We start from the raw sequence: 18,217 nt of genomic DNA on the forward strand, positions 1-18,217 counted from the left end.
CATTTCTCGCATCCGCTCTTTCCATTCTTAAGAACCAATTTGACAAAAAGCAAAAAACAAAAATTTATTCAACGTATAAAATTATGAAAAACAAAAGATTTCGGATAATTAGAATTTGATTATCCAAAATATTCTACGATATTTACAATCCTTCAGTCATTCCAATCCGATCAGCCGTGCACCGATATAATTCAGCATCCCTGAGATTTCCGACGTGGCCTTTTTTGCAGTTTTACGCGGGAACTGGAAACGATTTTCAGTTCGTTCAAACAAAGAAAGAAAGAAAAATTCATCTCGAATTATTCATCATTATTATTCTCATTATAGACTCACGTCAACGAGAGCATTGAGAAAATTGCTGAATTCTTGGTAACCAGTTACCAGAGCACGACCAATTCCGATAAACTTGTCTCCTGAATTTCCATATTTTTCTTCTTCCTTGATACCGTCGACCAATGGCGTAGGCTTCAGAAATGTGTCCAATACATTGGCGATGGGCTTCGAGATTGGCTTCTCGAAAAAACTCTGCGCCGTCTCGTTCTCCAATCTCACGGTCTCGCGAGCGCTTGAATGGGTGTTTGTCACTGGAGGATACTCGGTCGTTCCAAATTGTATCGGTTCGTAATTCATGGACACCGACTTCTCCACTGTGACCACGTTGTTTTGCGACTCGCTCGCCACTGCCTGTTTCATAAACGTATTCGTGCATGTATGTATACGTATATATATGTGTACATATATATGTATAATTTTACGTACAATTCACTCGGTGTTTCTTAATCGTGAATCTCGGTGAAGCAATATTCCACTATGCTAATAATCCACCGGATATCTAATGTAATAATATTTCGAGTTAATTACGCGCGATGTTCAACGTCGAGAATTTTTTTTGCTTCGTCACACCGATTCCTTATAATTACGTATAATTAGGGGGCAAAAAAATAATAGCCTCGCGCTAAATAATAATAACGAAACTATCGAGAGATGATATTGCTTATTTGTTTTATATTTCTTGTGCCTTTTCTTTTTTTATTTTTTTTTCTCTCTCTCTCATTTCAATGGAAATCTTTTAATCGGGGAAAAAAGATGACGAATGATTAGATGAAAAATGACAGCCTCGCGCCACAATTCCAGTTTACTTGCTCCACATTTTTTTCTTTTTTATATATTTTTTTCCAATAAAGGTTTATCAAAAAATACCAAATGCGATATCGATTATGACGTTCCTGAACGTCAACGTGACGAAACTCACGAATCTTTCTAAGCCGATTTTTTTTACCACGTCCACGATACGATTTCTACATAAACCAAAAATAACAATATTGACTCATCTCATCAAAATCTGATAAATCGATCTTTCGATCTTCCACTTCTCGAGCGTCCTTGCTACGTGCACACATAACAAAAATGCATCGAGAGAATCGTTAATCTTTCATTGTCGCGAGATAAATAGAATATCTATGTTAAAAACAATATACACTCGATATATACTCACTCGATTTCGTTCTTCGAAATTGAACGGCGTCCTTGTACCGGTATCTCTCGTTTTTATGTCACCGGTGCTCAACGTGTATCTGATCGGTTGCTCCGCCGGCAGACAAACGGATAGATCAAAGGGACAGCAGAGTAGAAGAATGCAAAATCTCGAGATTTCTCGTCCCCAAACAATTCTTCGCATCTTCGTGTTTCGGGGAAGGAAAATGAACTCGTTCGAATTCGCGGCTCGGCCTCTCTTAAATAAAAAGTCACACACGGTGAAACACCCGGAAGCGTGCTCGGGACACGTTCTCTTTCTTTTCTTTTTTTTTCTTTTTCCTGTGTTTCTTAATCGGCGAGATCAAAACAATCGAGGGTTCCAGAAATTAAGAATTAAACGATCGAACGAATCCCTTGCTCTTTGACACGCAGTCGCAGGTAGACTGGAAGAAGTCCCATTCCATTCCTGTATTAAACTTGTGCTCCATGTTGTTCTTACGAAACGCGCTTTCTCTTTCGATCCATTCCGCAATGTCGCCGCGCACCGATCCCGTCGTCTCCGCCGATATCGTTTCGCGCGCTTTTATGGATCGTTTGCCAGCGATCGATCGATTGGAGGGAAAACCATTCGAAAATTAAAATTGCTGGTTCTGCGGGTGAAATAAAAGATGAAGAGATAGAGAGAGAGAGAGAGAGAGAGAGAGAGAGAAACGTTGCGACATAAATATATATTTTTTTATAATATAACTTTTTAATAACAATTCGTTAAAGATATATATTTATATTATATATGCATCATGTTATCGTGTTTTAGAGAAAGATTTAGGAACATTTCACTTGTGATCCCAAAAGAAAACCGAGTAATGCTTTGACGATGTGGACAACTACACCGAGTACGGCTACGACGAGAGAAACTGGAACCTGAAACACCATATCATTTTTTTTCGGTCAAAATAGAGATAAACGATTAATACGAGAAAGGTTATATCGAAATTTACCTGGAGAACGTTCGCTACGAGCGATAATACGGAGCCGATTAGAGGTATATGTAATAATTGATCGACCAAAGGTTGAAGAATATTCGAGAGTTGTGAGATATTTCCGCTTCGAAGGGCGGAAAATATTGAGTCGAGCGGTATGTTCAAGATGGAGGTAAGACCGGAAAGAAGTCCTGACAAATCAAACGAACCATCCGAGGAGATTAAATGTCCAAGGTCCTTCACAATACCACCGACGGATATCCCAAGTAGATCTAAATATAAACGTTATAATAAATATTTTGATGTATATATATATATATATATATATATATATATATTTGAATTATTTGCTTTTATAAAGTAGAATTTTTTAAGGTAATTCTAGAGTCTAAATTTAATTTCGAAGAGAAATGAAATTTTTATTAAAAAACCTGATCATAATTTTGATGCGTATTCATTGTTCGATCGTTACGGATTCTGTTTTTGTAAAGAAATTTAATAAACTTACTGCCTACATTGTTCAAAATGCACGTGAGAAGAGAAACTATGGGATTCCCCTTTCCTGTAATAATAATTGATCGATTAATTTTAATAATTATCCTGTCTCCTCTTTGTCTTATCTTATTTTAATATATTTATCAATTTATTGTCTTTTGAAAAATTACCTTTTGACGCAACACTAGATGATTCAAGATTACCTGAAATTGTATTTGAAATCTTTAATTTTAGTTTTATCAAAAATCTATAAATATAGTCTTTCATCGATCAAAGAATATGATATAATTCGTCTTAAAAAATTTTTACCAAACGAAAATATTTTCTATCTAAGATCTCTCACCTGATGCAGGATTAGTCTGAAAAATCAAATTAAAGTCAACGTTAGTATCTCTTTTTTTTTTTTGAAGGAGTAACATTTAAAAAAGTAAAAAAAGAATTGAAATAGATTTTGCGATCTTACTTGTGCATTAACCAACAATCCAATCGATGCAATGATGAGCAACAATCCAATCAGCTTCATCGCGTTCATATTGGCAGTCTTTCTATTCTACTACTCCTTTTATTATATTATCTTCGACAGAAAGAAAACGCTTCGTTTCCTCGCCTCTTTATTTTGCTCGCTTTTGTCGTCGCCTTTTATTTATATAGCTATGAGTCGCATAATGTCAAACTATTTTACCATTGATAGCGAATAACTCGCTAATAAGTGTAATGAGCATTAGCATCGATATCCAAAACTTTGACCTTGGCTTTCGTTAAACGTTAAGCTATTATTATTCCCCCAGTTTTGTCAAAGTTGCAATTTAATTTATCGGTTTTTTTTTTCCTTTTTACATAATAGAAACGTAAATTTGTGCATTAGGATACATCGATATATAATGTAACGTTGAATCAGATAAGAAATTCGTTTAATCAAATGTTACGCATATTTATTACGTACAACGTAAAGAGATGATAAGAATAGCGTTTATTATTAATAATATAAAATTCTGAACGAAAACTTATCGACTAATTATTGACTTATGATAAATTTTTTTAAAATGCCGAGAATAAAAATCGAAAAAGACTAATAATTATATTTATAACATATTTTATTAAGAAAATTTCTTAAGGAATTATCATCCATTATTCTCTTGGAATAATTATATTTCATTATCGTTAATTGTAAATATAAAAATACGGGGAATGGGCATTTACACGAAAGTTAAATTAACCAGAACTGTTGTTTAAAAACCGGTTTACAGCGTTCAGCGTTGATATTGGTATCTGCAAGAATTAAAAGGATTAAAGATAAAAATTAAAAGCATTAAATTGAAGAGAATTAAAAAATTTAACGTCTCTTTCGCCTTTCTAAAAAAGGCGTTTCTGAAAGTTCGAAATAGATACAACTTATCAACCTGAAAAATATCATCGAAGAAACCATTACTGTTCCCATTACTCGGTATCGTCATAATTTTGTCCGAAGAATCAGGTTTATCCGAGTAATAAATTGTCTGACGCTTTTGAATATTCAAGTTGTTCTGATCCTCTCCCGTATTTTCCTCTATAACCTTCGTTCTAGACCCCCTCAACCTTTTCCTATGAAAGAATCTGCCTCGATGAGGAACAACATCTGGAAATCGTTTATTAAAAAAAAATAAGAACGAGTATCGCCATTATTAACCGTTAATTCTTACCAACTTGTACGATTTCGTTCGCCTCGTTCGGTAAAGCAGGGGCTAATTGAACGAGAGGCGCCGGCTCGATGGGCAATACTTCACGTATCTGATATAATAATTCGCGCGTTAATTAAATCGTTAATCCATTGCAACCTACGAATTATGATTTACCTCTTTACTCGTCGAAGAATCAGCTTCTTGTTTCGGAACTTCCGTAGATACTTCGTTCTTCTACGAGCAAACGATTCAATTTTTTCTTTTCTTTTAATATAACGATTCGACAAATTCAGGATAATTGGACAAACCTTTTCCTTTCCCGAACGGGAAATTATTTGAATATGCGAGGTACCCTTGCTCGGCCCTTTCCCATTACTCCCTTCTCCATCTTTTCCATCGTTTGCCCCACTACTCGGTCCATCATTAGGTCCATTACTAGGCCCATTACTAGGCCCATTGCTTGGTCCATTGCTCGGCCCATCGTTCGGTCTAGCGCCGAACAAATCTCTGGGTATTTCTCCGGCTGTGAATCCGAGTCCACGGGTTCCGGTGGTGGCACCGGCGTACAGGCCTCCCCTAACGGGTGCAGACCTCCCACTTCCGTCCAGCAAGCCGCCTAATCCGGCCGCGGCTTCGTGTCTTCCGTTCCCAAGCCCTGCTCTTGCGTAAAGCCCTCCCCCTGTTCGTCGAAAGTATAAATCAATCCTGTTTCCGCGGAAAGCTTCTCTGATTTCTCTGGAAATTAAAATATGTATAAACAATACTGGCCAGCGTTCGCATTGTCGCCATTCAGTGTCCCGCCCAAACCAGCGGCCGCATGGCCGCCCCATGGCGTCCCTACGCTGGCGTGGAGGCCACCGCCTGTATTCGACCCGGTTAGAAGACCTCCTAAACCGGCTGCAGCATGGTAGCCCGCGAAATTGAAACGGATCCCACCGTTGGTGAACTCAATCAGCGGAGGCTGCGGAAATTAATCTTTTATTATTATCGATTAAAACGTGTAATATTTTCTTGAAGGAAGAAGGAATAATCTGGAATCTCTTGGAAGATTGAAAAGATTTTTGATATAGATAATTTTAATTGAACAGGTTGGATCAGTTTCATGCGTCAATTGTATATAATGAATATCATTTATATTTTTAGAAATATAAGTCGAATTGTAATTTGATCATTTTCCGTGAGTTTTTTCCAATTCTAGAATCAAAGGAGGGATTGTAATTATACGTTGAAAATATTTAATTAGATCCTTTTGTTAGTTCTTTTTTTATAAATTTTTTTTATATAAATTGTTGCATCTTCGAAATTAATGATGAAGTTTATTACGAAATTTCGCAAGTCAATAAAATGTTGTTTTTCGTATAAAAATTGACGATTTTCGTCTTATGGTCCTTTTTTTGCAACTAACGGTATAATTTGCTATTGCACAATGGTTTATTAGTGTTCATTATTGTATACACGTGTTAATGTTAATGTTATTGAAACGACATTGCTTACCTATTGATATATAAGACGATTGACAATGACGCAAAAATAATAGTACAAAAAAAAAAAAAAAAAAAAAAAGATACGCGATGTAACGTGCAATTGGAATTGAAAACTTACAAATTAGGTTTTTTTTTTTTTACACATTGTCGTGGATCTGTCCATTTTTTTTCGTTCGTCGAAATCGCTTTTCGATAAGGAGTTATCATTACAACGATTTCATTAAACTTATACTCGATATAATGTTAATCGCATTTAATGAAATAATTGGGCAAATAAGTTAAAAGTCATGGTATAATCATTAAGAAACATTCTAATGTAACGGCACTTCCGCGCTCCTTTCTCCTTCCTTGCGCCTGTCCATTATCTAACGGCTATTCCGTCATCACTTCTTTCCCCATTTTTTTCATTGCTATATACTCTTCCCATACCTGTATCGTTACACTTTGTGTTTTTCAATCCCAATTCTTTCTTTTCTTTTTCGCATCACCTTCGATGTTGTTCCAATAAAAAAAGAAAGTTTAGATCAGTTATTTACTTTAATTAACGTCACGTTACTCTCGACGAAGTTAGAAAGTTTTAAGAAACTCGCTTGTTTATACAAAAATAAAATGATTATATACAATTTTCTCGAAAAGGTTTCGATTTCACGATTTATCTTTCATGGCTCTGAGTACTCGTCATTCGAAGAATCGTTCAAATTTCGTGAATCGAAAAAAATCTTCTCGTTACGAATTGTCACGTTTTCGTCCTCGATGAATGAAAGGAAACGTACGCTTGATAATATTTTCGAAAATGAATAATACTCACCCTCTCGTTACTCTGACTGTCTGCTGGCATCCCGTGTACAAACGCGAGTAAACCGAGCACGAAGGCAAGATCGATCTTGTTGCACAGCATCTCTGTTCCTTACTGAGCCGAGCAACCGGCAGACTAACGCATTTACCACCGATTTCTAAAAAGACCTCGAAGACATCTCTCACCTTCTCTTCGGGAAGGGATAAAACTACTGACGTAGCCGACGAGGCAGCCAGTCTCGTGGCAGTCTCAGTTTGCGCGCGATGAGAATCGATCGTAGATTTATTCGATTGTTCGTCGAATGAACTATGATTGCGGGGGTCAAGGACGATACGAGTTGGTCGGGAACAATAGGCATTCATTTCCTTTTTCGGCCTTCTTGCGAGCGGAACGAAGCGTCGAGAGATTCGACATACAGGTGTACGAAATATATTTCGTGAAGTAAAGTATTTCGTGGCTTTTATCCCTAAAAATGACTCTCGTTTTCCCTTCATTTCGTTATGTCTTTCTAGTCGGAAAAGGATCATTAAGACGATGACAATCTGAATCGAAAATACTTAGAAATGTTACGTGTCGTATTCGCAGCAAAAAAAAGTAATATTAACGAAGTAATGATTAATAAATAATGTGTTTTTAAACGTGGACACGAATGACGCCAAAGTTGCAACGATTAAAGCGATTTAAAAAAAAAAAAAATGTGAAGCAATGTTAGATAATTTTCCGTATCAAAGTTGAATCAAACGTTATTTGTTTCTTCGATACGTTTAAACTTTTGAAAAAAAAGAAATTTAAATTATTCATACACGAATAATTTCGTTCGATTAAATTGATCATTTTTTAAAAATTTTGTTAATATTCGAATCATATATACATATATATTTAATGAACAATTTTGCGCGTATTATCGTTTATCGTATCTTAAGAATTTTAATTATCTAAAAATAATACTTTTAATTAATGTCTGTTCAAATATAATAGCGAGTAAAATCGGAAAATGCATTTTATTTTATTTTTTTTCTTTTTTAGACGATTACTAATCCACATGAATCATCTAACCTTGTGAACACGATATGTTTAAAATAGGTGCAATGAAATCGTGATAATCGCGGAATAATTTAATATTCTCTCACGGATTAATTATCATTTATCATAGATTTTATTAATAACCTTTTTATTCATCGTATACACGAATGAAAAAAGAGGAAAGCACAATTGTTCGTAGAAACGAACCACGAATTTCTTTAAAATTATTTTCCTCGTTTAATATGCGCCTATGTCTTCCTCCGTCAGGGGTTCGATGGAATATCAATCGTGCGCAGAAAAGAAAAAAAAAAAGAAGAAAAAGAAGAAGAAGAATTTTATTCGAATATCCAATGCATAACATATAATGTCGCTTCTCGTTATTCATGTTGAGCGATGCTACATTCAAAATGTTTTCCGTATCGCGGCAACGACTCGGCGCGCATTTTAACTGTTTTCGAACAGGCGCAATTTTTCGGTATAAACGTGACTCTGCGAGATTCACGTGGGTCGAAGAAGACCGTGGTCGAGAAAATTCGTCGAGTCACTTCGACAATTACGAACGAAACGAAAAATATACATATACTATTAATTTACTAATTTCTGTTGCAACTCGCTTTCTCCGAGCATCATCATCGTTCTATCATTTTCGTTATTTGCATAAACGACGCGACGTGACTCACGTACTTATCGGCTGCCGATTAGAGCGAAAATTAGCCAATAGAAACGATTGCTCCGCTCAAATGGAATGCTCGTCACGTACGAATTGTCGTGGAAAAAATAAATTCTATTTATTTTATACACTTAAAATTATTTTTTACGATCTGAACGATATCCTATTCGTCTTGGGTGCAATTTTGTTCTGCAATGGGGGATCTTCTTCGTGTCTCGATTCATTCCCTTTGATCTTTGGAGCGATCTTGTTCTGTATTTGTTCCGTATCGTAGGAATGATCGGTTGGTACTTCGTCCTTAACGGCGATCTTATTTTGTACGGTGACGCGTGTGCTGGTTGGTCGAGAACCGGAAAACGTGCCGATTCCCGCCGTGATTCCGTGCCAGGAATAGTTCGTATCTTCTTCTATGTCTTCGTGAACTTGGTAACCCCCTCCACTCCCTTGACCTCCATGAACTTCTACAAAATATCTTACGTGAAAGATCTACATTTTTCTTAACGTTTACGAATATTTAATTTCGAATCAGATACGTGTATACCTTGATCACCTTTGTAACCGCCAAACGTCCCTTGAATACTTCCTAGAACACCGTGATTGCTAAACAACAGAGACAACGTGTTCAAATCGAAAGGATCTTTGTTACTATTTTTGATGCTCTTTTTCACGAGTTGCTGTTTCACGCGTTGTTGTTGCAATTGCTCCCTTTGAAATCTCTGCCTTTCCCTTACTGCCGATATTCTGTCCCTTCTCTCCTGTCGCATTCGTTGCGCATCGTCGGCATTCCGTCGTCTTTGCTCGGATGCCGCTTTCACGAGGGTTCCAACAGCTTCCAAAGTCGAAACAGGAATCTACGGAATATTTGTAACGAGGTTAATATAAGATAGGATGGATTGCGTGAGTACGATAATACGATACCTTGAACACGTTGTCGATCGTCTGAGAATTTTCCTGATTGAACGATTGCGCCACGGTTGCAGTTTGCTTGATCGCGGTAATTGGTATCTGGGATTAGATTAAATTTTGTTGAAAACGATAAAAGGAGAGAGAGATATTTTTACAACTCACGTTAAAAATCTTGTCTATCACTTGGCCATTCTCGTTTGAAAAATCTTGTCGCCTTATTCGATGGAGGATCGGCTGAAATAATAAATTCAAAATAAGTATACACGTAGGCGGACAAGTGTCGCGAAAATTATTAGAATTATAAAATTACTTTACATATAGGAAAATATCATCGTGAAGTTGTAAATACGGGAAGAGAATAATTTTCTCGGCAGCTTTCTCTTTTCTACATATAAAGAACGTCGAAGAAATGATATTCCGCTTGACAACCGATAATCGAAATGTCAGCGTGCGTTCTTTTAAACAAACGTTATTGCTTTTCGTTACGCTTCTATTCGCGTTTCTATCGCTTAAAAAAAAATTCTATCACGTTAAAAAAATTAAAAATACGTCACATTAACATTTTTCTTTCCTTTCTTCCTTTTTTTTTTTTGTTTTCAAAATATCGAATTCAAATTTTGAATTTTTTGAATCCCCAAAAATAACTTACCGTTTCCGAGGCAATCGTGTAAACGATGACGTTAAGAACAACGGAAACGATTGCAAACATTGCAGTAAATTTTGACACCGAGCTTCTTGATCCGCAAACTACAAGACGTGTCGACGATCTTCTGCTCTATAAGGATGATTTCAGGATCCCTCAAGTGCGCATCGACCAATCATGATCCTTCCAGTAAGATCCAGTACATATTGACCTTTCTATACCACGTAATCTTGATTTTCAGCCCCGCCTTTTCTCTCTTTCCAGTGTTATTTTTTGCATACGCGATATCGTAAACAGAATTATTATTGAGTCATCGTATAATTAATATGATCTTTAGAAATCTAGTTTCGATATTAATAATATTCACAAAGCCTACTTTCAATAGGCGAGAATATATATTTCGAAACGATCTTCCTTCCCCCTCCCCCCTTTTCAGAAAAATTTACATTTGTAAAATTTATACACGACAATTATAACACGACAATGTTAATTTACGGTATTCGTTTTGGATTCGTTAACGATCCAATTTTCTTTTTACTTTACGATGAATAAATTTTGACAACCGAAACTATAAATTACTCGCAACGACTTATCGAATATGCAAAAATTAACGTACGTTATACTCACTATGATTTATATTTACTATATATATATATATATATATATTTACAACCCTCGTTTGGTAAAATGTAGAAATCCGACTTTCTCGATTCGCACAGAAGAGCACTGATCGCGCACAGTTGCTGACTCGTCTCGGTGATCCACATATAAGAGCGAATCGAGTGATCCCACGCCTCGTATCGACCAATCGAAACCCACCAATCGTGCTTTCTATTCGCCGCAATCGTTTTCTCGAATTCGCGCCTTATCCCTAAGAGTTCTTCCTCTTTCACTGATGATTATCCGAGTGCGTGGGGTCTGCGTTACATAAATATCGGACGATGATCTTTACTAGGTGACGTAAGATCTTTTGTGAGCATTTTTGAAACGTTTCTCGACCGTCTTCGCCATCTTTTACTACGATGAAACTTGTCGGTAAACTTTTCTAGAGCCATCTGGAGTCGTTTTTATGACAATTTGAAATTCACCTTCAACTCTTATTTAATTCGAATGATAAATAAAATAATTACACGTTTTTGTGGATTCAAGAACCGCAATTTTATAAATAATAATAATAATTTTTTTAAAATAATACGTTTCAGTCTTTGCTACGTGCTACGAGAATGGATACTAAGGATCGTTGTGGAAGAAGAATTTTCTAAAAATTCTTGTACGCCTCTGGATTATCACGAAGGTAAAAGCTCAACTGGTTTCCTAGATTCTTCTGGAACTCTTTCACGTTCGTTTCTGATTGCTGGAAAGAGAGAATATACAAATGTTAATTAATTTATGATAGAAATGGATCAAAGATTAAGATCCGGGAAAAATAAACAGAAATTTAAAATAATTTAAACGAGAAAAATTGTTCTTCTCGAGTCTCTAATAAATGTAAAAAATAATATTAGATCGTACTACATGAAACTGTCATTTTTGTTGGTTGAAAGAAAAATAATATATTTTCGAAATTATAATCTTTCAATCAAAATATTTTTTTAAAAACAAATGTAAGTGACGAAACAAATGATAAACAAGTTGGTGAAATATCTGGTGAGTGGATGGATTAAGATTTCATATTTCAATTCAGCTAATTTTTGTAGAATAGTTTATAATGTATGCGGTTGTCATGCATAATTTTTTAGTAGTAAGATATTGTTGTATCTCCTTCAGAAAAGAATAATGAATTATTGTCTTTACAAACCATTATGTAATCATCATAACTTTTTTCGACCGTAATAATGTTTTCGCCATTTGTTTAAAATTTTCATTAACATTTAACCATTGTCCAGATCGTATACGATTATCGTATAATATCCATTTCTTGTCACAGATTATAATTCTATTCAAAGATAGACTTCTACTGTTTCGAGCTTTATGCGATAAGCACACTTTCAAACGCCGCAACTTTTGATCTTCCTTTTCCAATATTTTCACTCATTGCACCTAAATCTGAAAACTGTCATTGGAGATACATTTAACTCTGTTTCCACTTGACTTTCAATTTATCTTTGTTTAATAAAGATCATCTTGGGATTCATTTTCAAGATCTTCATTTGTTATGAAATCTAAATTTTTTAAATCGTCACTGAACGATCCTCTCGTCGATAGAATCTTTTTTGAAAGTTAACCTAATATTTCGATATGCACTGTGTTTCAGTTTAAATTTATTTCATTATAGGAATAATATTTTAAATTCGCTCACTTCTCAAAAAACAGTTAAACTGATACAAAAAAAAACTTATCACACTTAACATCAAAATATGTTAAGCAAAATATAGGTTAAGTTTACAAGTCGCAATTGATTGTAATTTTCTAAAATCGGCAACTTCATGTAGTACAAGCTAATACGTTAAAAATAAGTTAAAGAAGCAGTTCTACTAAAATATTCAATTAATTTTTAACAATTTAGATAATAATTTAATCCTATTCCCTCGATTGAGCACTCATCTAACGACCACGAGAAGTCGAAACTAATGAATCTCAAAAAGAAAAGAAAGGAAGCAAACGATGTCAGAGCATGAGAAGGAAATTTTCAAGAAAGTAAGTAAGGAACAAATTGAATTGTCTTACGTTCAGAGCGTCATTCCACTCAATGTTGAAAAGTCTAACGAGGCCCAACACGTTTCTCCTGATTAATTTCTGTAATCCTTCTCTGGTTAAGGTGGGTTGCGTGGTGGTCGTAGGCGCCTCTGTCGTCGTTTCTGTCGCGTTCAGATTGGTCGCGCTCGTTTCGTTGTTCGTCGATTGTGGAGCCATCAAAGACGCCTTCGTCATCGTATTCTGAGTGGCCGAATCTGGCGCTATACTGTTGTTGATAATGTCACTGATCTGCTTGATCGCTGATTTCGTGTCGTTGATCATCTGAAAAGGAATGAAGTTTATTTTATACCAATTCCGAACGAAAGATGAATCACTTAATAAACTTTACCTCAAATGTGAGTTTTGCCAGAGTCCAAAAGAATCCTGGCTTTTGCTTCTTCACCTCTCTGACGATTCTCTTCGACTCTTCAGGGATAATATTATCCTCGATTCCATTTATATCAAGATCCTTTGCATTCGAATCTTCGGATAAAAATTTATCGAGAATTTTCATTTTTTCTATAATTTCTTCTTCGATCGAGCTACTGCCTTTGTCTTTCTCTTTGGAATTTATTTCATCTTCCTTCTTCGAACGATCGTTCAACCCATAATTTCGATAACTAGGATATTCCATCGCTACAGCGGGTATTGGCAGAAATATCGTTTCTTTCGATATTCTTTCGGGATAACTCAACGAATCCAAACCGTCAACAGCCTTCCCCTTCTCTTCGCTCGCGCATGGCAAATGCTTGTCTATGCTCGAGGAGTCGTATGCTTCGCGAACATTACGCATGTCCGGCTGAACGTTACTGCTGTGAAGAGGATCGACGAAATGCAGTAGCGACAGGCCGACGACCAGTAACTCGATCGACGATGCGGGCATCATCTGCAATCAAAGTGATACGAGTGATCGATCATAGAATCCTAGTAGCTCAAAAAAAAAAGAAAAAAAAGGAAAGAAATACATACTTTCGAGACAAAACGTTCGCAGCAACTTTTCCAGTAAAGTTTCGGGATAGATTCGACATGCAGTTCGTCGCGAGCCACCGAGCAGAATTCGTGAAAAGGAGTCGGAGGAAATCGTGAAATGACTATTCGACACGCGAAACTCTCGAACTTATCCGCGTGATTCCCATCACGTAAGCGATTGTTCGCCAGGAAAATGCGAGAAAAATGCGACTAACGAGGCGATTCGTATTCGTACCGTATCGAAAGATTCGGTTTTAATGGTACCTGTCGATTGGCCAACCCGCTTGAGCCCTGCTTACGTCCAAAGAAACTTGGAAAGTCCTGTGACAAGAAGCATTTATAAGCTCGCGCCTTTTCCGCTCACGCGTCCATTTGTTCGGTTGTTCGAGCGAGAAGCCTCGCTTTTCTGGCGGGAAATTCGTGTAACGCCGTTTGTTCGTGCACTTTCACTTCTTCCACTTTTCAACACGCTCGACGCGAGGAGAGATAATGTAGATAAACGGGATCGGAAAGAGTCGGATCTTTTACTCGGATCGGTGGAGACTGGTCGAGCAGGTGGAAACTTGGAGAAAGATCGGGCGTGACTGTCCACCGGCCGGTCGAAATTTTGAACGGATCCTCGGTTAGATATTTCCCCTCGTGCTCCATTTTCACATGCACGTGTTACGACCTCGTGCGTGTAGGGAATTGGCTAGCAGCGATGTCCCATCGGTTTCGAAACGGACGACGAATTTCGGATCTGTCGCAATGGGCGCGGTATTCGTCACGAGCTATTGGCAAAGTTTGAGAAGTAATTATCTTTGTTTCGAGTTGGAACACGTTGCTGGATAGATACTTACCCGGATCCGAACGTTGCGTGGATTTTTCGAGAACCGAGAGTGACGAAGCTGTCTAATTTTTCACCGAATGATTGATAATTAACTCTGGATCGAGTCGTTTATTTATTAGATTCTTTATTTATAATTCTATTCCTTTTTTTATATTATGATTAGAATTTTGAACTCGATTGTGAAATTAAGTGAAATCGGTGCTCAAAGTGGTATCATCGTATCCTGGTAATTACCTCGATTATAAAACGTCGAATGTATATTCATTTCTGTTGTTGAATTGCGAACGATTTTTAAACGGATAATTTCATTTCACCGGAATAACTTTTACTTCAATGACATATTTATATACAATGATATATTTATATGGGTATATAAACGATCGAAAATTTCTAAATATTCCACGAACGTTTTCTTCTCCGCGATCAAACTGGTGACTGTATCGTTCGAGACTTTCTATAAAAGTTCCACGAGTTATCGCCGATTATGCGAGCGTGTGAAAGGACTAGAAAGGATGAATCGATTCTTGCATTCTTGCTCGACGAGGATGCCCGATTTCTTCTCGTAAAATTCTTCCAAGTTCCCTTCTTCCATCTTTCTTCCGTGCGTAGCTTCCAGAGATGAGGGAGAGGAACAAAACAAAAGTGTCGAAACAAAAGTGATATACAACGGTTGAGAGACACTTTGACCACGCGTCGAATCTCGGTTTTTCGACGGATCGCGAAGCCTCGTTTCACGTACGATCGTCAATCTGGAGCAGAACCGCGCTGCTCGAGGATCAAAGCTAATACTTGGTAAGTTGGCTGCAACGGTGGGTGGAACGTCAGGACCACGTGGTGGACCTCGAGCGTGTTTCACTTTCACTGCTTGCCCGTCTCGCCGCGACGGCCACGTGCTTCCTCCAACTCTAAACTCGCTCGTTTCGATTTTATTTCTGCTCGATTCGCGACTCGTTCTTCGCTCGATCGTGAAAATTAATCGAATTGTCCGGTTAATGAATTTCCTCCAATGTATTCATTATAGGATTTTGTTATCATAATTTATTGCGTCGATAATCGATTCTATGTTACGGAAGAAGGAAGGGAAAGAGTAAGAGATAAGAGTAACTATGGTTACCGTCACGATAAATTCGTTAAATTCGCAGTCTATCTTCTCGTTTCACAACAAAGAATTACAAAATACGACGAGCTTTCAAAATTTTCTCCTTCTTCGTCCATCGAGCGTTATCGATAGAATCGGAAAAACAAAAGGGTAAAATTACAACACGCATTTGACTCATCCGAATTTTATATATATGACCGTTTTGTTTGAAATCTTTCACGTACGTATCTATATATGTATTTGTTACGCAACGGCGCGGTTATCCACCTGTTGCGGATCAGTGATTCTCATTGTGGAATTAGGAGAAAATTGATTTTTAGAGAGAGAGGGAGATATTAGTTCCATGCTTTCTCGTAATAAATACTGTATTGAAACAAAGGAATTCCCAGTGTAGTTTCTCCCAGTATCATCGCTGTAATTTCGAAATCGAAGATGGAAGAAAATTTTGAAAAAAGCAAAAAGAAAAGAAAACATCATCGATTTATTTTTCGATTGTAATTAAATTGTTAATCGTTGAATTGAAAAACGGAATTAAACGTATTTCTCTCCTTCGTTCACGGAAAGAAAAAGACCTAGCATATTTTAACTCTCATCTTTCTAGTGCATCGGCATTCTTCGGGAGATCCTCGTTCGTATTTGTGACTTTCATCGGTTCGTATGCTGCGCATTACGGGTGAACGAACCATTTCCCCTCCCCCCGAAAAACGACGAATCGTTTGTTTTTCATTGCCTCTACTCACTCTTCTATTTGCCTCGAACAAATACACGTATTGCGCAATCCCTCGCGTTCGTCCACCGTACCCTTATGCAATTCCCTGTTACCCCGTTGCGTGGTATCTGGAAACCTGTAGTAGAGGAAACAACCGATATAATTTTCCAATCGCCAATTTGCTGGAAGAGATTAAGTTTAAATAACGAGTCGCATTTTCGATCACGAACCGAATATTTTTCGCAGCCGAAACGTGCTGTAACTTGAAAAGAAAAAAAATACATCATTCCTTCGTTCAATACCTATGCAATTTTTCTTTACTTTTCTTTTTTTTTTTTTTTTCTTTAAGTAAAATTATCTCGAGCAAACCTCGAATCGATCATACACTATATTAAACGTTGCGAAACAATTTTGTGTAATTTGCTTGGAGAAAAATTCGAGATGACGAATTAATTTCTTTCTCTCTCTCTCTCTCTCTCTCTCGATGATAGTATTGTATAATAAAACGTGGTCAGATTTATTCTTACGCAACGTTCGCGCAATCGTTCACGAAATAGTGAACGACGTTGGTAGGTCCTTTGACCTACTAATTTAGAAATTTAGTTACTATTTTAACGAAGAAGCGAAGAAAGAAAGAGAGAGAGAGAGAGAAATTGGAAAGTCATTTTTTATTCGTATAACGGCATACGTTGGTTAACGTTGTTTGTTTGTAAGTGACAAAAGAATGCTAAGTAGGGTAAACGGTATTGAAAGATATCGGTGAAAAGTTTGTATAATTAAAGATTGGAAAGAGGAATACAAAACGAGCGATCATCTTGAATAAATTTCATTGAATCAAGTACAATTCCGTCTATCAATTGTAAAAATAAAGCATTTAAGAAAAATTAACAATTAAAAAGAGCTCGTCTTTTCGTATTATTGGATGTAAAAAGGAGTTTCAATTTAATTTCTATCTTTGAACAAATGAGAATTTGTTCAATACTGAAGATACAAAAATTTACAAAACATATAAAAAAAAGAGTCTAATCAAATATTTTTTCAAAAAGTCTTATCACCATCTTCTTGCATCCAACAGAATTAATTATTAATACCTTCCTCTATAAAATCGAACATACATATAGACGAATAGATACATTTCATTCACACAATCATGACAAAAATCCGAGAGAATCGTAAAAAAAAAAAAAAAAGAAAGAAACAGTCGCCACACTCTTACCTGAGACGACACTAAGATTGTCAACTCGTTCACGCGAGAACTATTTCCGCCAGCTTCACATCTGGAAGAGCAGTGCCGGCGTAGTAAAGAAGAAACGACACGTCGCTTAAGAACAAATGCATCTTGTCGGACGGTAGAGCGGACACTAACGAGATGAGTCTCTCCTCCTTTCGATACCTCGAATCGTTCGAAGGTCGTTTCTTTTTTGCGAAATACCTCTCGTGCCTCTCGTTACAGAATTTATGAAATTCTAGAAACGAAATTCTCCGTAATCAGAGAATTGCTCGTTAAAATTTCCCGTTATGAGTCACGATCGTGTAGAAAATTGGGAAACGATTGGTCGCACGAATCGTTGGATAATCTCGATTTTTATATATTTTAATGTCGAGGAAATAGAGAAAGGAATACATACATATATATATGCATATATATATATATATATATATATATATATATATATATATATATATATATATAGTTACGAAAGCTGAAAATGAAATTTTTTTAAACGCGTTTAATTAGTTTCTACGAAATTTAAATTGATAACAGTTAATAACTGACACAGCTGGTTGATGAGAGATTTATTAC

At 36.5% G+C, this 18,217-nt stretch overlaps 5 protein-coding genes across 9 annotated transcripts; all 5 read right to left on the reverse strand.

Annotated features, from left to right (window-relative positions):
- Window positions 1-44: 44 nt before the first annotated feature.
- LOC102655220 lies at window positions 45-2,153 on the reverse strand. Its single transcript, XM_006572386.3, has 3 exons — window positions 1,496-2,153; window positions 334-684; window positions 45-243 (listed from the first exon to the last, which is right to left on the reverse strand). The coding sequence occupies exons 1-3, from the start codon at window positions 1,676-1,678 to the stop codon at window positions 157-159; spliced, it is 621 nt and encodes a 206-aa protein (XP_006572449.2). The 5' UTR covers window positions 1,679-2,153; the 3' UTR covers window positions 45-156.
- Window positions 2,154-2,197: 44 nt separating this feature from the next.
- On the reverse strand, window positions 2,198-3,588 carry LOC724114. Of its 2 annotated transcripts, XM_026439225.1 has the most exons (6): window positions 3,415-3,588; window positions 3,295-3,310; window positions 3,122-3,154; window positions 2,965-3,018; window positions 2,475-2,728; window positions 2,198-2,397 (listed from the first exon to the last, which is right to left on the reverse strand). In XM_026439225.1, the coding sequence occupies exons 1-6, from the start codon at window positions 3,481-3,483 to the stop codon at window positions 2,299-2,301; spliced, it is 525 nt and encodes a 174-aa protein (XP_026295010.1). In that variant the 5' UTR covers window positions 3,484-3,588; the 3' UTR covers window positions 2,198-2,298. The 2 variants fall into 2 exon arrangements, with proteins under 2 accessions (XP_026295010.1, XP_026295011.1); XM_026439226.1 differs by lacking the exon at window positions 3,122-3,154 and having other exon boundaries at window positions 2,965-2,967.
- Window positions 3,589-3,861: 273 nt separating this feature from the next.
- LOC552277 (class E basic helix-loop-helix protein 22) lies at window positions 3,862-7,059 on the reverse strand. The gene is made up of 7 exons (XM_006568933.3): window positions 6,902-7,059; window positions 5,378-5,570; window positions 4,918-5,288; window positions 4,784-4,843; window positions 4,631-4,718; window positions 4,352-4,566; window positions 3,862-4,220 (listed from the first exon to the last, which is right to left on the reverse strand). Exons 1-7 carry the CDS (start codon window positions 6,989-6,991, stop codon window positions 4,164-4,166), a joined length of 1,074 nt encoding a protein of 357 aa, XP_006568996.1. The 5' UTR covers window positions 6,992-7,059; the 3' UTR covers window positions 3,862-4,163.
- A 1,168-nt stretch (window positions 7,060-8,227) lies between these two features.
- On the reverse strand, window positions 8,228-10,872 carry LOC724776. Of its 2 annotated transcripts, XM_016910984.2 has the most exons (6): window positions 10,759-10,872; window positions 10,138-10,346; window positions 9,651-9,722; window positions 9,501-9,587; window positions 9,124-9,433; window positions 8,229-9,043 (listed from the first exon to the last, which is right to left on the reverse strand). In XM_016910984.2, exons 2-6 carry the CDS (start codon window positions 10,195-10,197, stop codon window positions 8,727-8,729), a joined length of 846 nt encoding a protein of 281 aa, XP_016766473.2. In that variant the 5' UTR covers window positions 10,198-10,346; window positions 10,759-10,872; the 3' UTR covers window positions 8,229-8,726. The 2 variants fall into 2 exon arrangements, with proteins under 2 accessions (XP_026302283.1, XP_016766473.2); XM_026446498.1 differs by lacking the exon at window positions 10,759-10,872 and having other exon boundaries at window positions 8,228-9,040; window positions 10,138-10,733.
- A 342-nt stretch (window positions 10,873-11,214) lies between these two features.
- LOC100576118 lies at window positions 11,215-17,952 on the reverse strand. 3 transcript variants are annotated; one of them, XM_006568930.3, is made up of 6 exons: window positions 17,630-17,952; window positions 16,445-16,549; window positions 13,777-14,097; window positions 13,157-13,693; window positions 12,799-13,089; window positions 11,215-11,485 (listed from the first exon to the last, which is right to left on the reverse strand). In XM_006568930.3, exons 4-6 carry the CDS (start codon window positions 13,691-13,693, stop codon window positions 11,390-11,392), a joined length of 924 nt encoding a protein of 307 aa, XP_006568993.1. In that variant the 5' UTR covers window positions 13,777-14,097; window positions 16,445-16,549; window positions 17,630-17,952; the 3' UTR covers window positions 11,215-11,389. The 3 variants fall into 3 exon arrangements, with proteins under 3 accessions (XP_006568993.1, XP_006568992.1, XP_006568995.1); XM_006568929.3 differs by lacking the exon at window positions 13,777-14,097 and having other exon boundaries at window positions 17,630-17,950; XM_006568932.3 differs by lacking the exons at window positions 16,445-16,549; window positions 17,630-17,952 and having other exon boundaries at window positions 13,777-14,110.
- Window positions 17,953-18,217: the final 265 nt, after the last annotated feature.

This window comes from Apis mellifera, linkage group LG2, assembly GCF_003254395.2.
Source record: "Apis mellifera strain DH4 linkage group LG2, Amel_HAv3.1, whole genome shotgun sequence".
NCBI lineage: Eukaryota > Metazoa > Arthropoda > Insecta > Hymenoptera > Apidae > Apis > Apis mellifera.

What these genes read in the sequence shown, in the direction of transcription:
- LOC724776 (XM_016910984.2), bottom strand. Translation starts at nt 10,197, where the DNA reads ATGTTTGCAATCGTTTCCGTTGTTCTTAACGTCATCGTTTACACGATT. An exon ending in ACACGATTGCCTCGGAAACG is followed by an intron (nt 9,723 to 10,137) that starts GTAAGTTATTTT and finishes TTATTATTTCAG; the next exon opens with CCGATCCTCCATCGAATAAG. An exon ending in TGATAGACAAGATTTTTAAC is followed by an intron (nt 9,588 to 9,650) that starts GTGAGTTGTAAA and finishes ATCTAATCCCAG; the next exon opens with ATACCAATTACCGCGATCAA.
- LOC552277 (XM_006568933.3), bottom strand. Translation starts at nt 6,991, where the DNA reads ATGCTGTGCAACAAGATCGATCTTGCCTTCGTGCTCGGTTTACTCGCG. An exon ending in ATTCTTCGACGAGTAAAGAG is followed by an intron (nt 4,719 to 4,783) that starts GTAAATCATAAT and finishes TTATTATATCAG; the next exon opens with ATACGTGAAGTATTGCCCAT. An exon ending in GAACGAAATCGTACAAGTTG is followed by an intron (nt 4,567 to 4,630) that starts GTAAGAATTAAC and finishes AACGATTTCCAG; the next exon opens with ATGTTGTTCCTCATCGAGGC.
- LOC724114 (XM_026439225.1), bottom strand. Translation starts at nt 3,483, where the DNA reads ATGAACGCGATGAAGCTGATTGGATTGTTGCTCATCATTGCATCGATT. An exon ending in ATCTAGTGTTGCGTCAAAAG is followed by an intron (nt 3,019 to 3,121) that starts GTAATTTTTCAA and finishes TTATTATTACAG; the next exon opens with GAAAGGGGAATCCCATAGTT. An exon ending in TCGTAGCGAACGTTCTCCAG is followed by an intron (nt 2,398 to 2,474) that starts GTAAATTTCGAT and finishes ATGGTGTTTCAG; the next exon opens with GTTCCAGTTTCTCTCGTCGT.
- LOC102655220 (XM_006572386.3), bottom strand. Translation starts at nt 1,678, where the DNA reads ATGCGAAGAATTGTTTGGGGACGAGAAATCTCGAGATTTTGCATTCTT. An exon ending in ATTTCGAAGAACGAAATCGA is followed by an intron (nt 685 to 1,495) that starts GTGAGTATATAT and finishes TTTATGAAACAG; the next exon opens with GCAGTGGCGAGCGAGTCGCA. An exon ending in TTCTCAATGCTCTCGTTGAC is followed by an intron (nt 244 to 333) that starts GTGAGTCTATAA and finishes AATCGTTTCCAG; the next exon opens with TTCCCGCGTAAAACTGCAAA.
- LOC100576118 (XM_006568930.3), bottom strand. Translation starts at nt 13,693, where the DNA reads ATGATGCCCGCATCGTCGATCGAGTTACTGGTCGTCGGCCTGTCGCTA. An exon ending in TGGCAAAACTCACATTTGAG is followed by an intron (nt 13,090 to 13,156) that starts GTAAAGTTTATT and finishes ATTCCTTTTCAG; the next exon opens with ATGATCAACGACACGAAATC. An exon ending in AGTGGAATGACGCTCTGAAC is followed by an intron (nt 11,486 to 12,798) that starts GTAAGACAATTC and finishes CTCTCTTTCCAG; the next exon opens with CAATCAGAAACGAACGTGAA.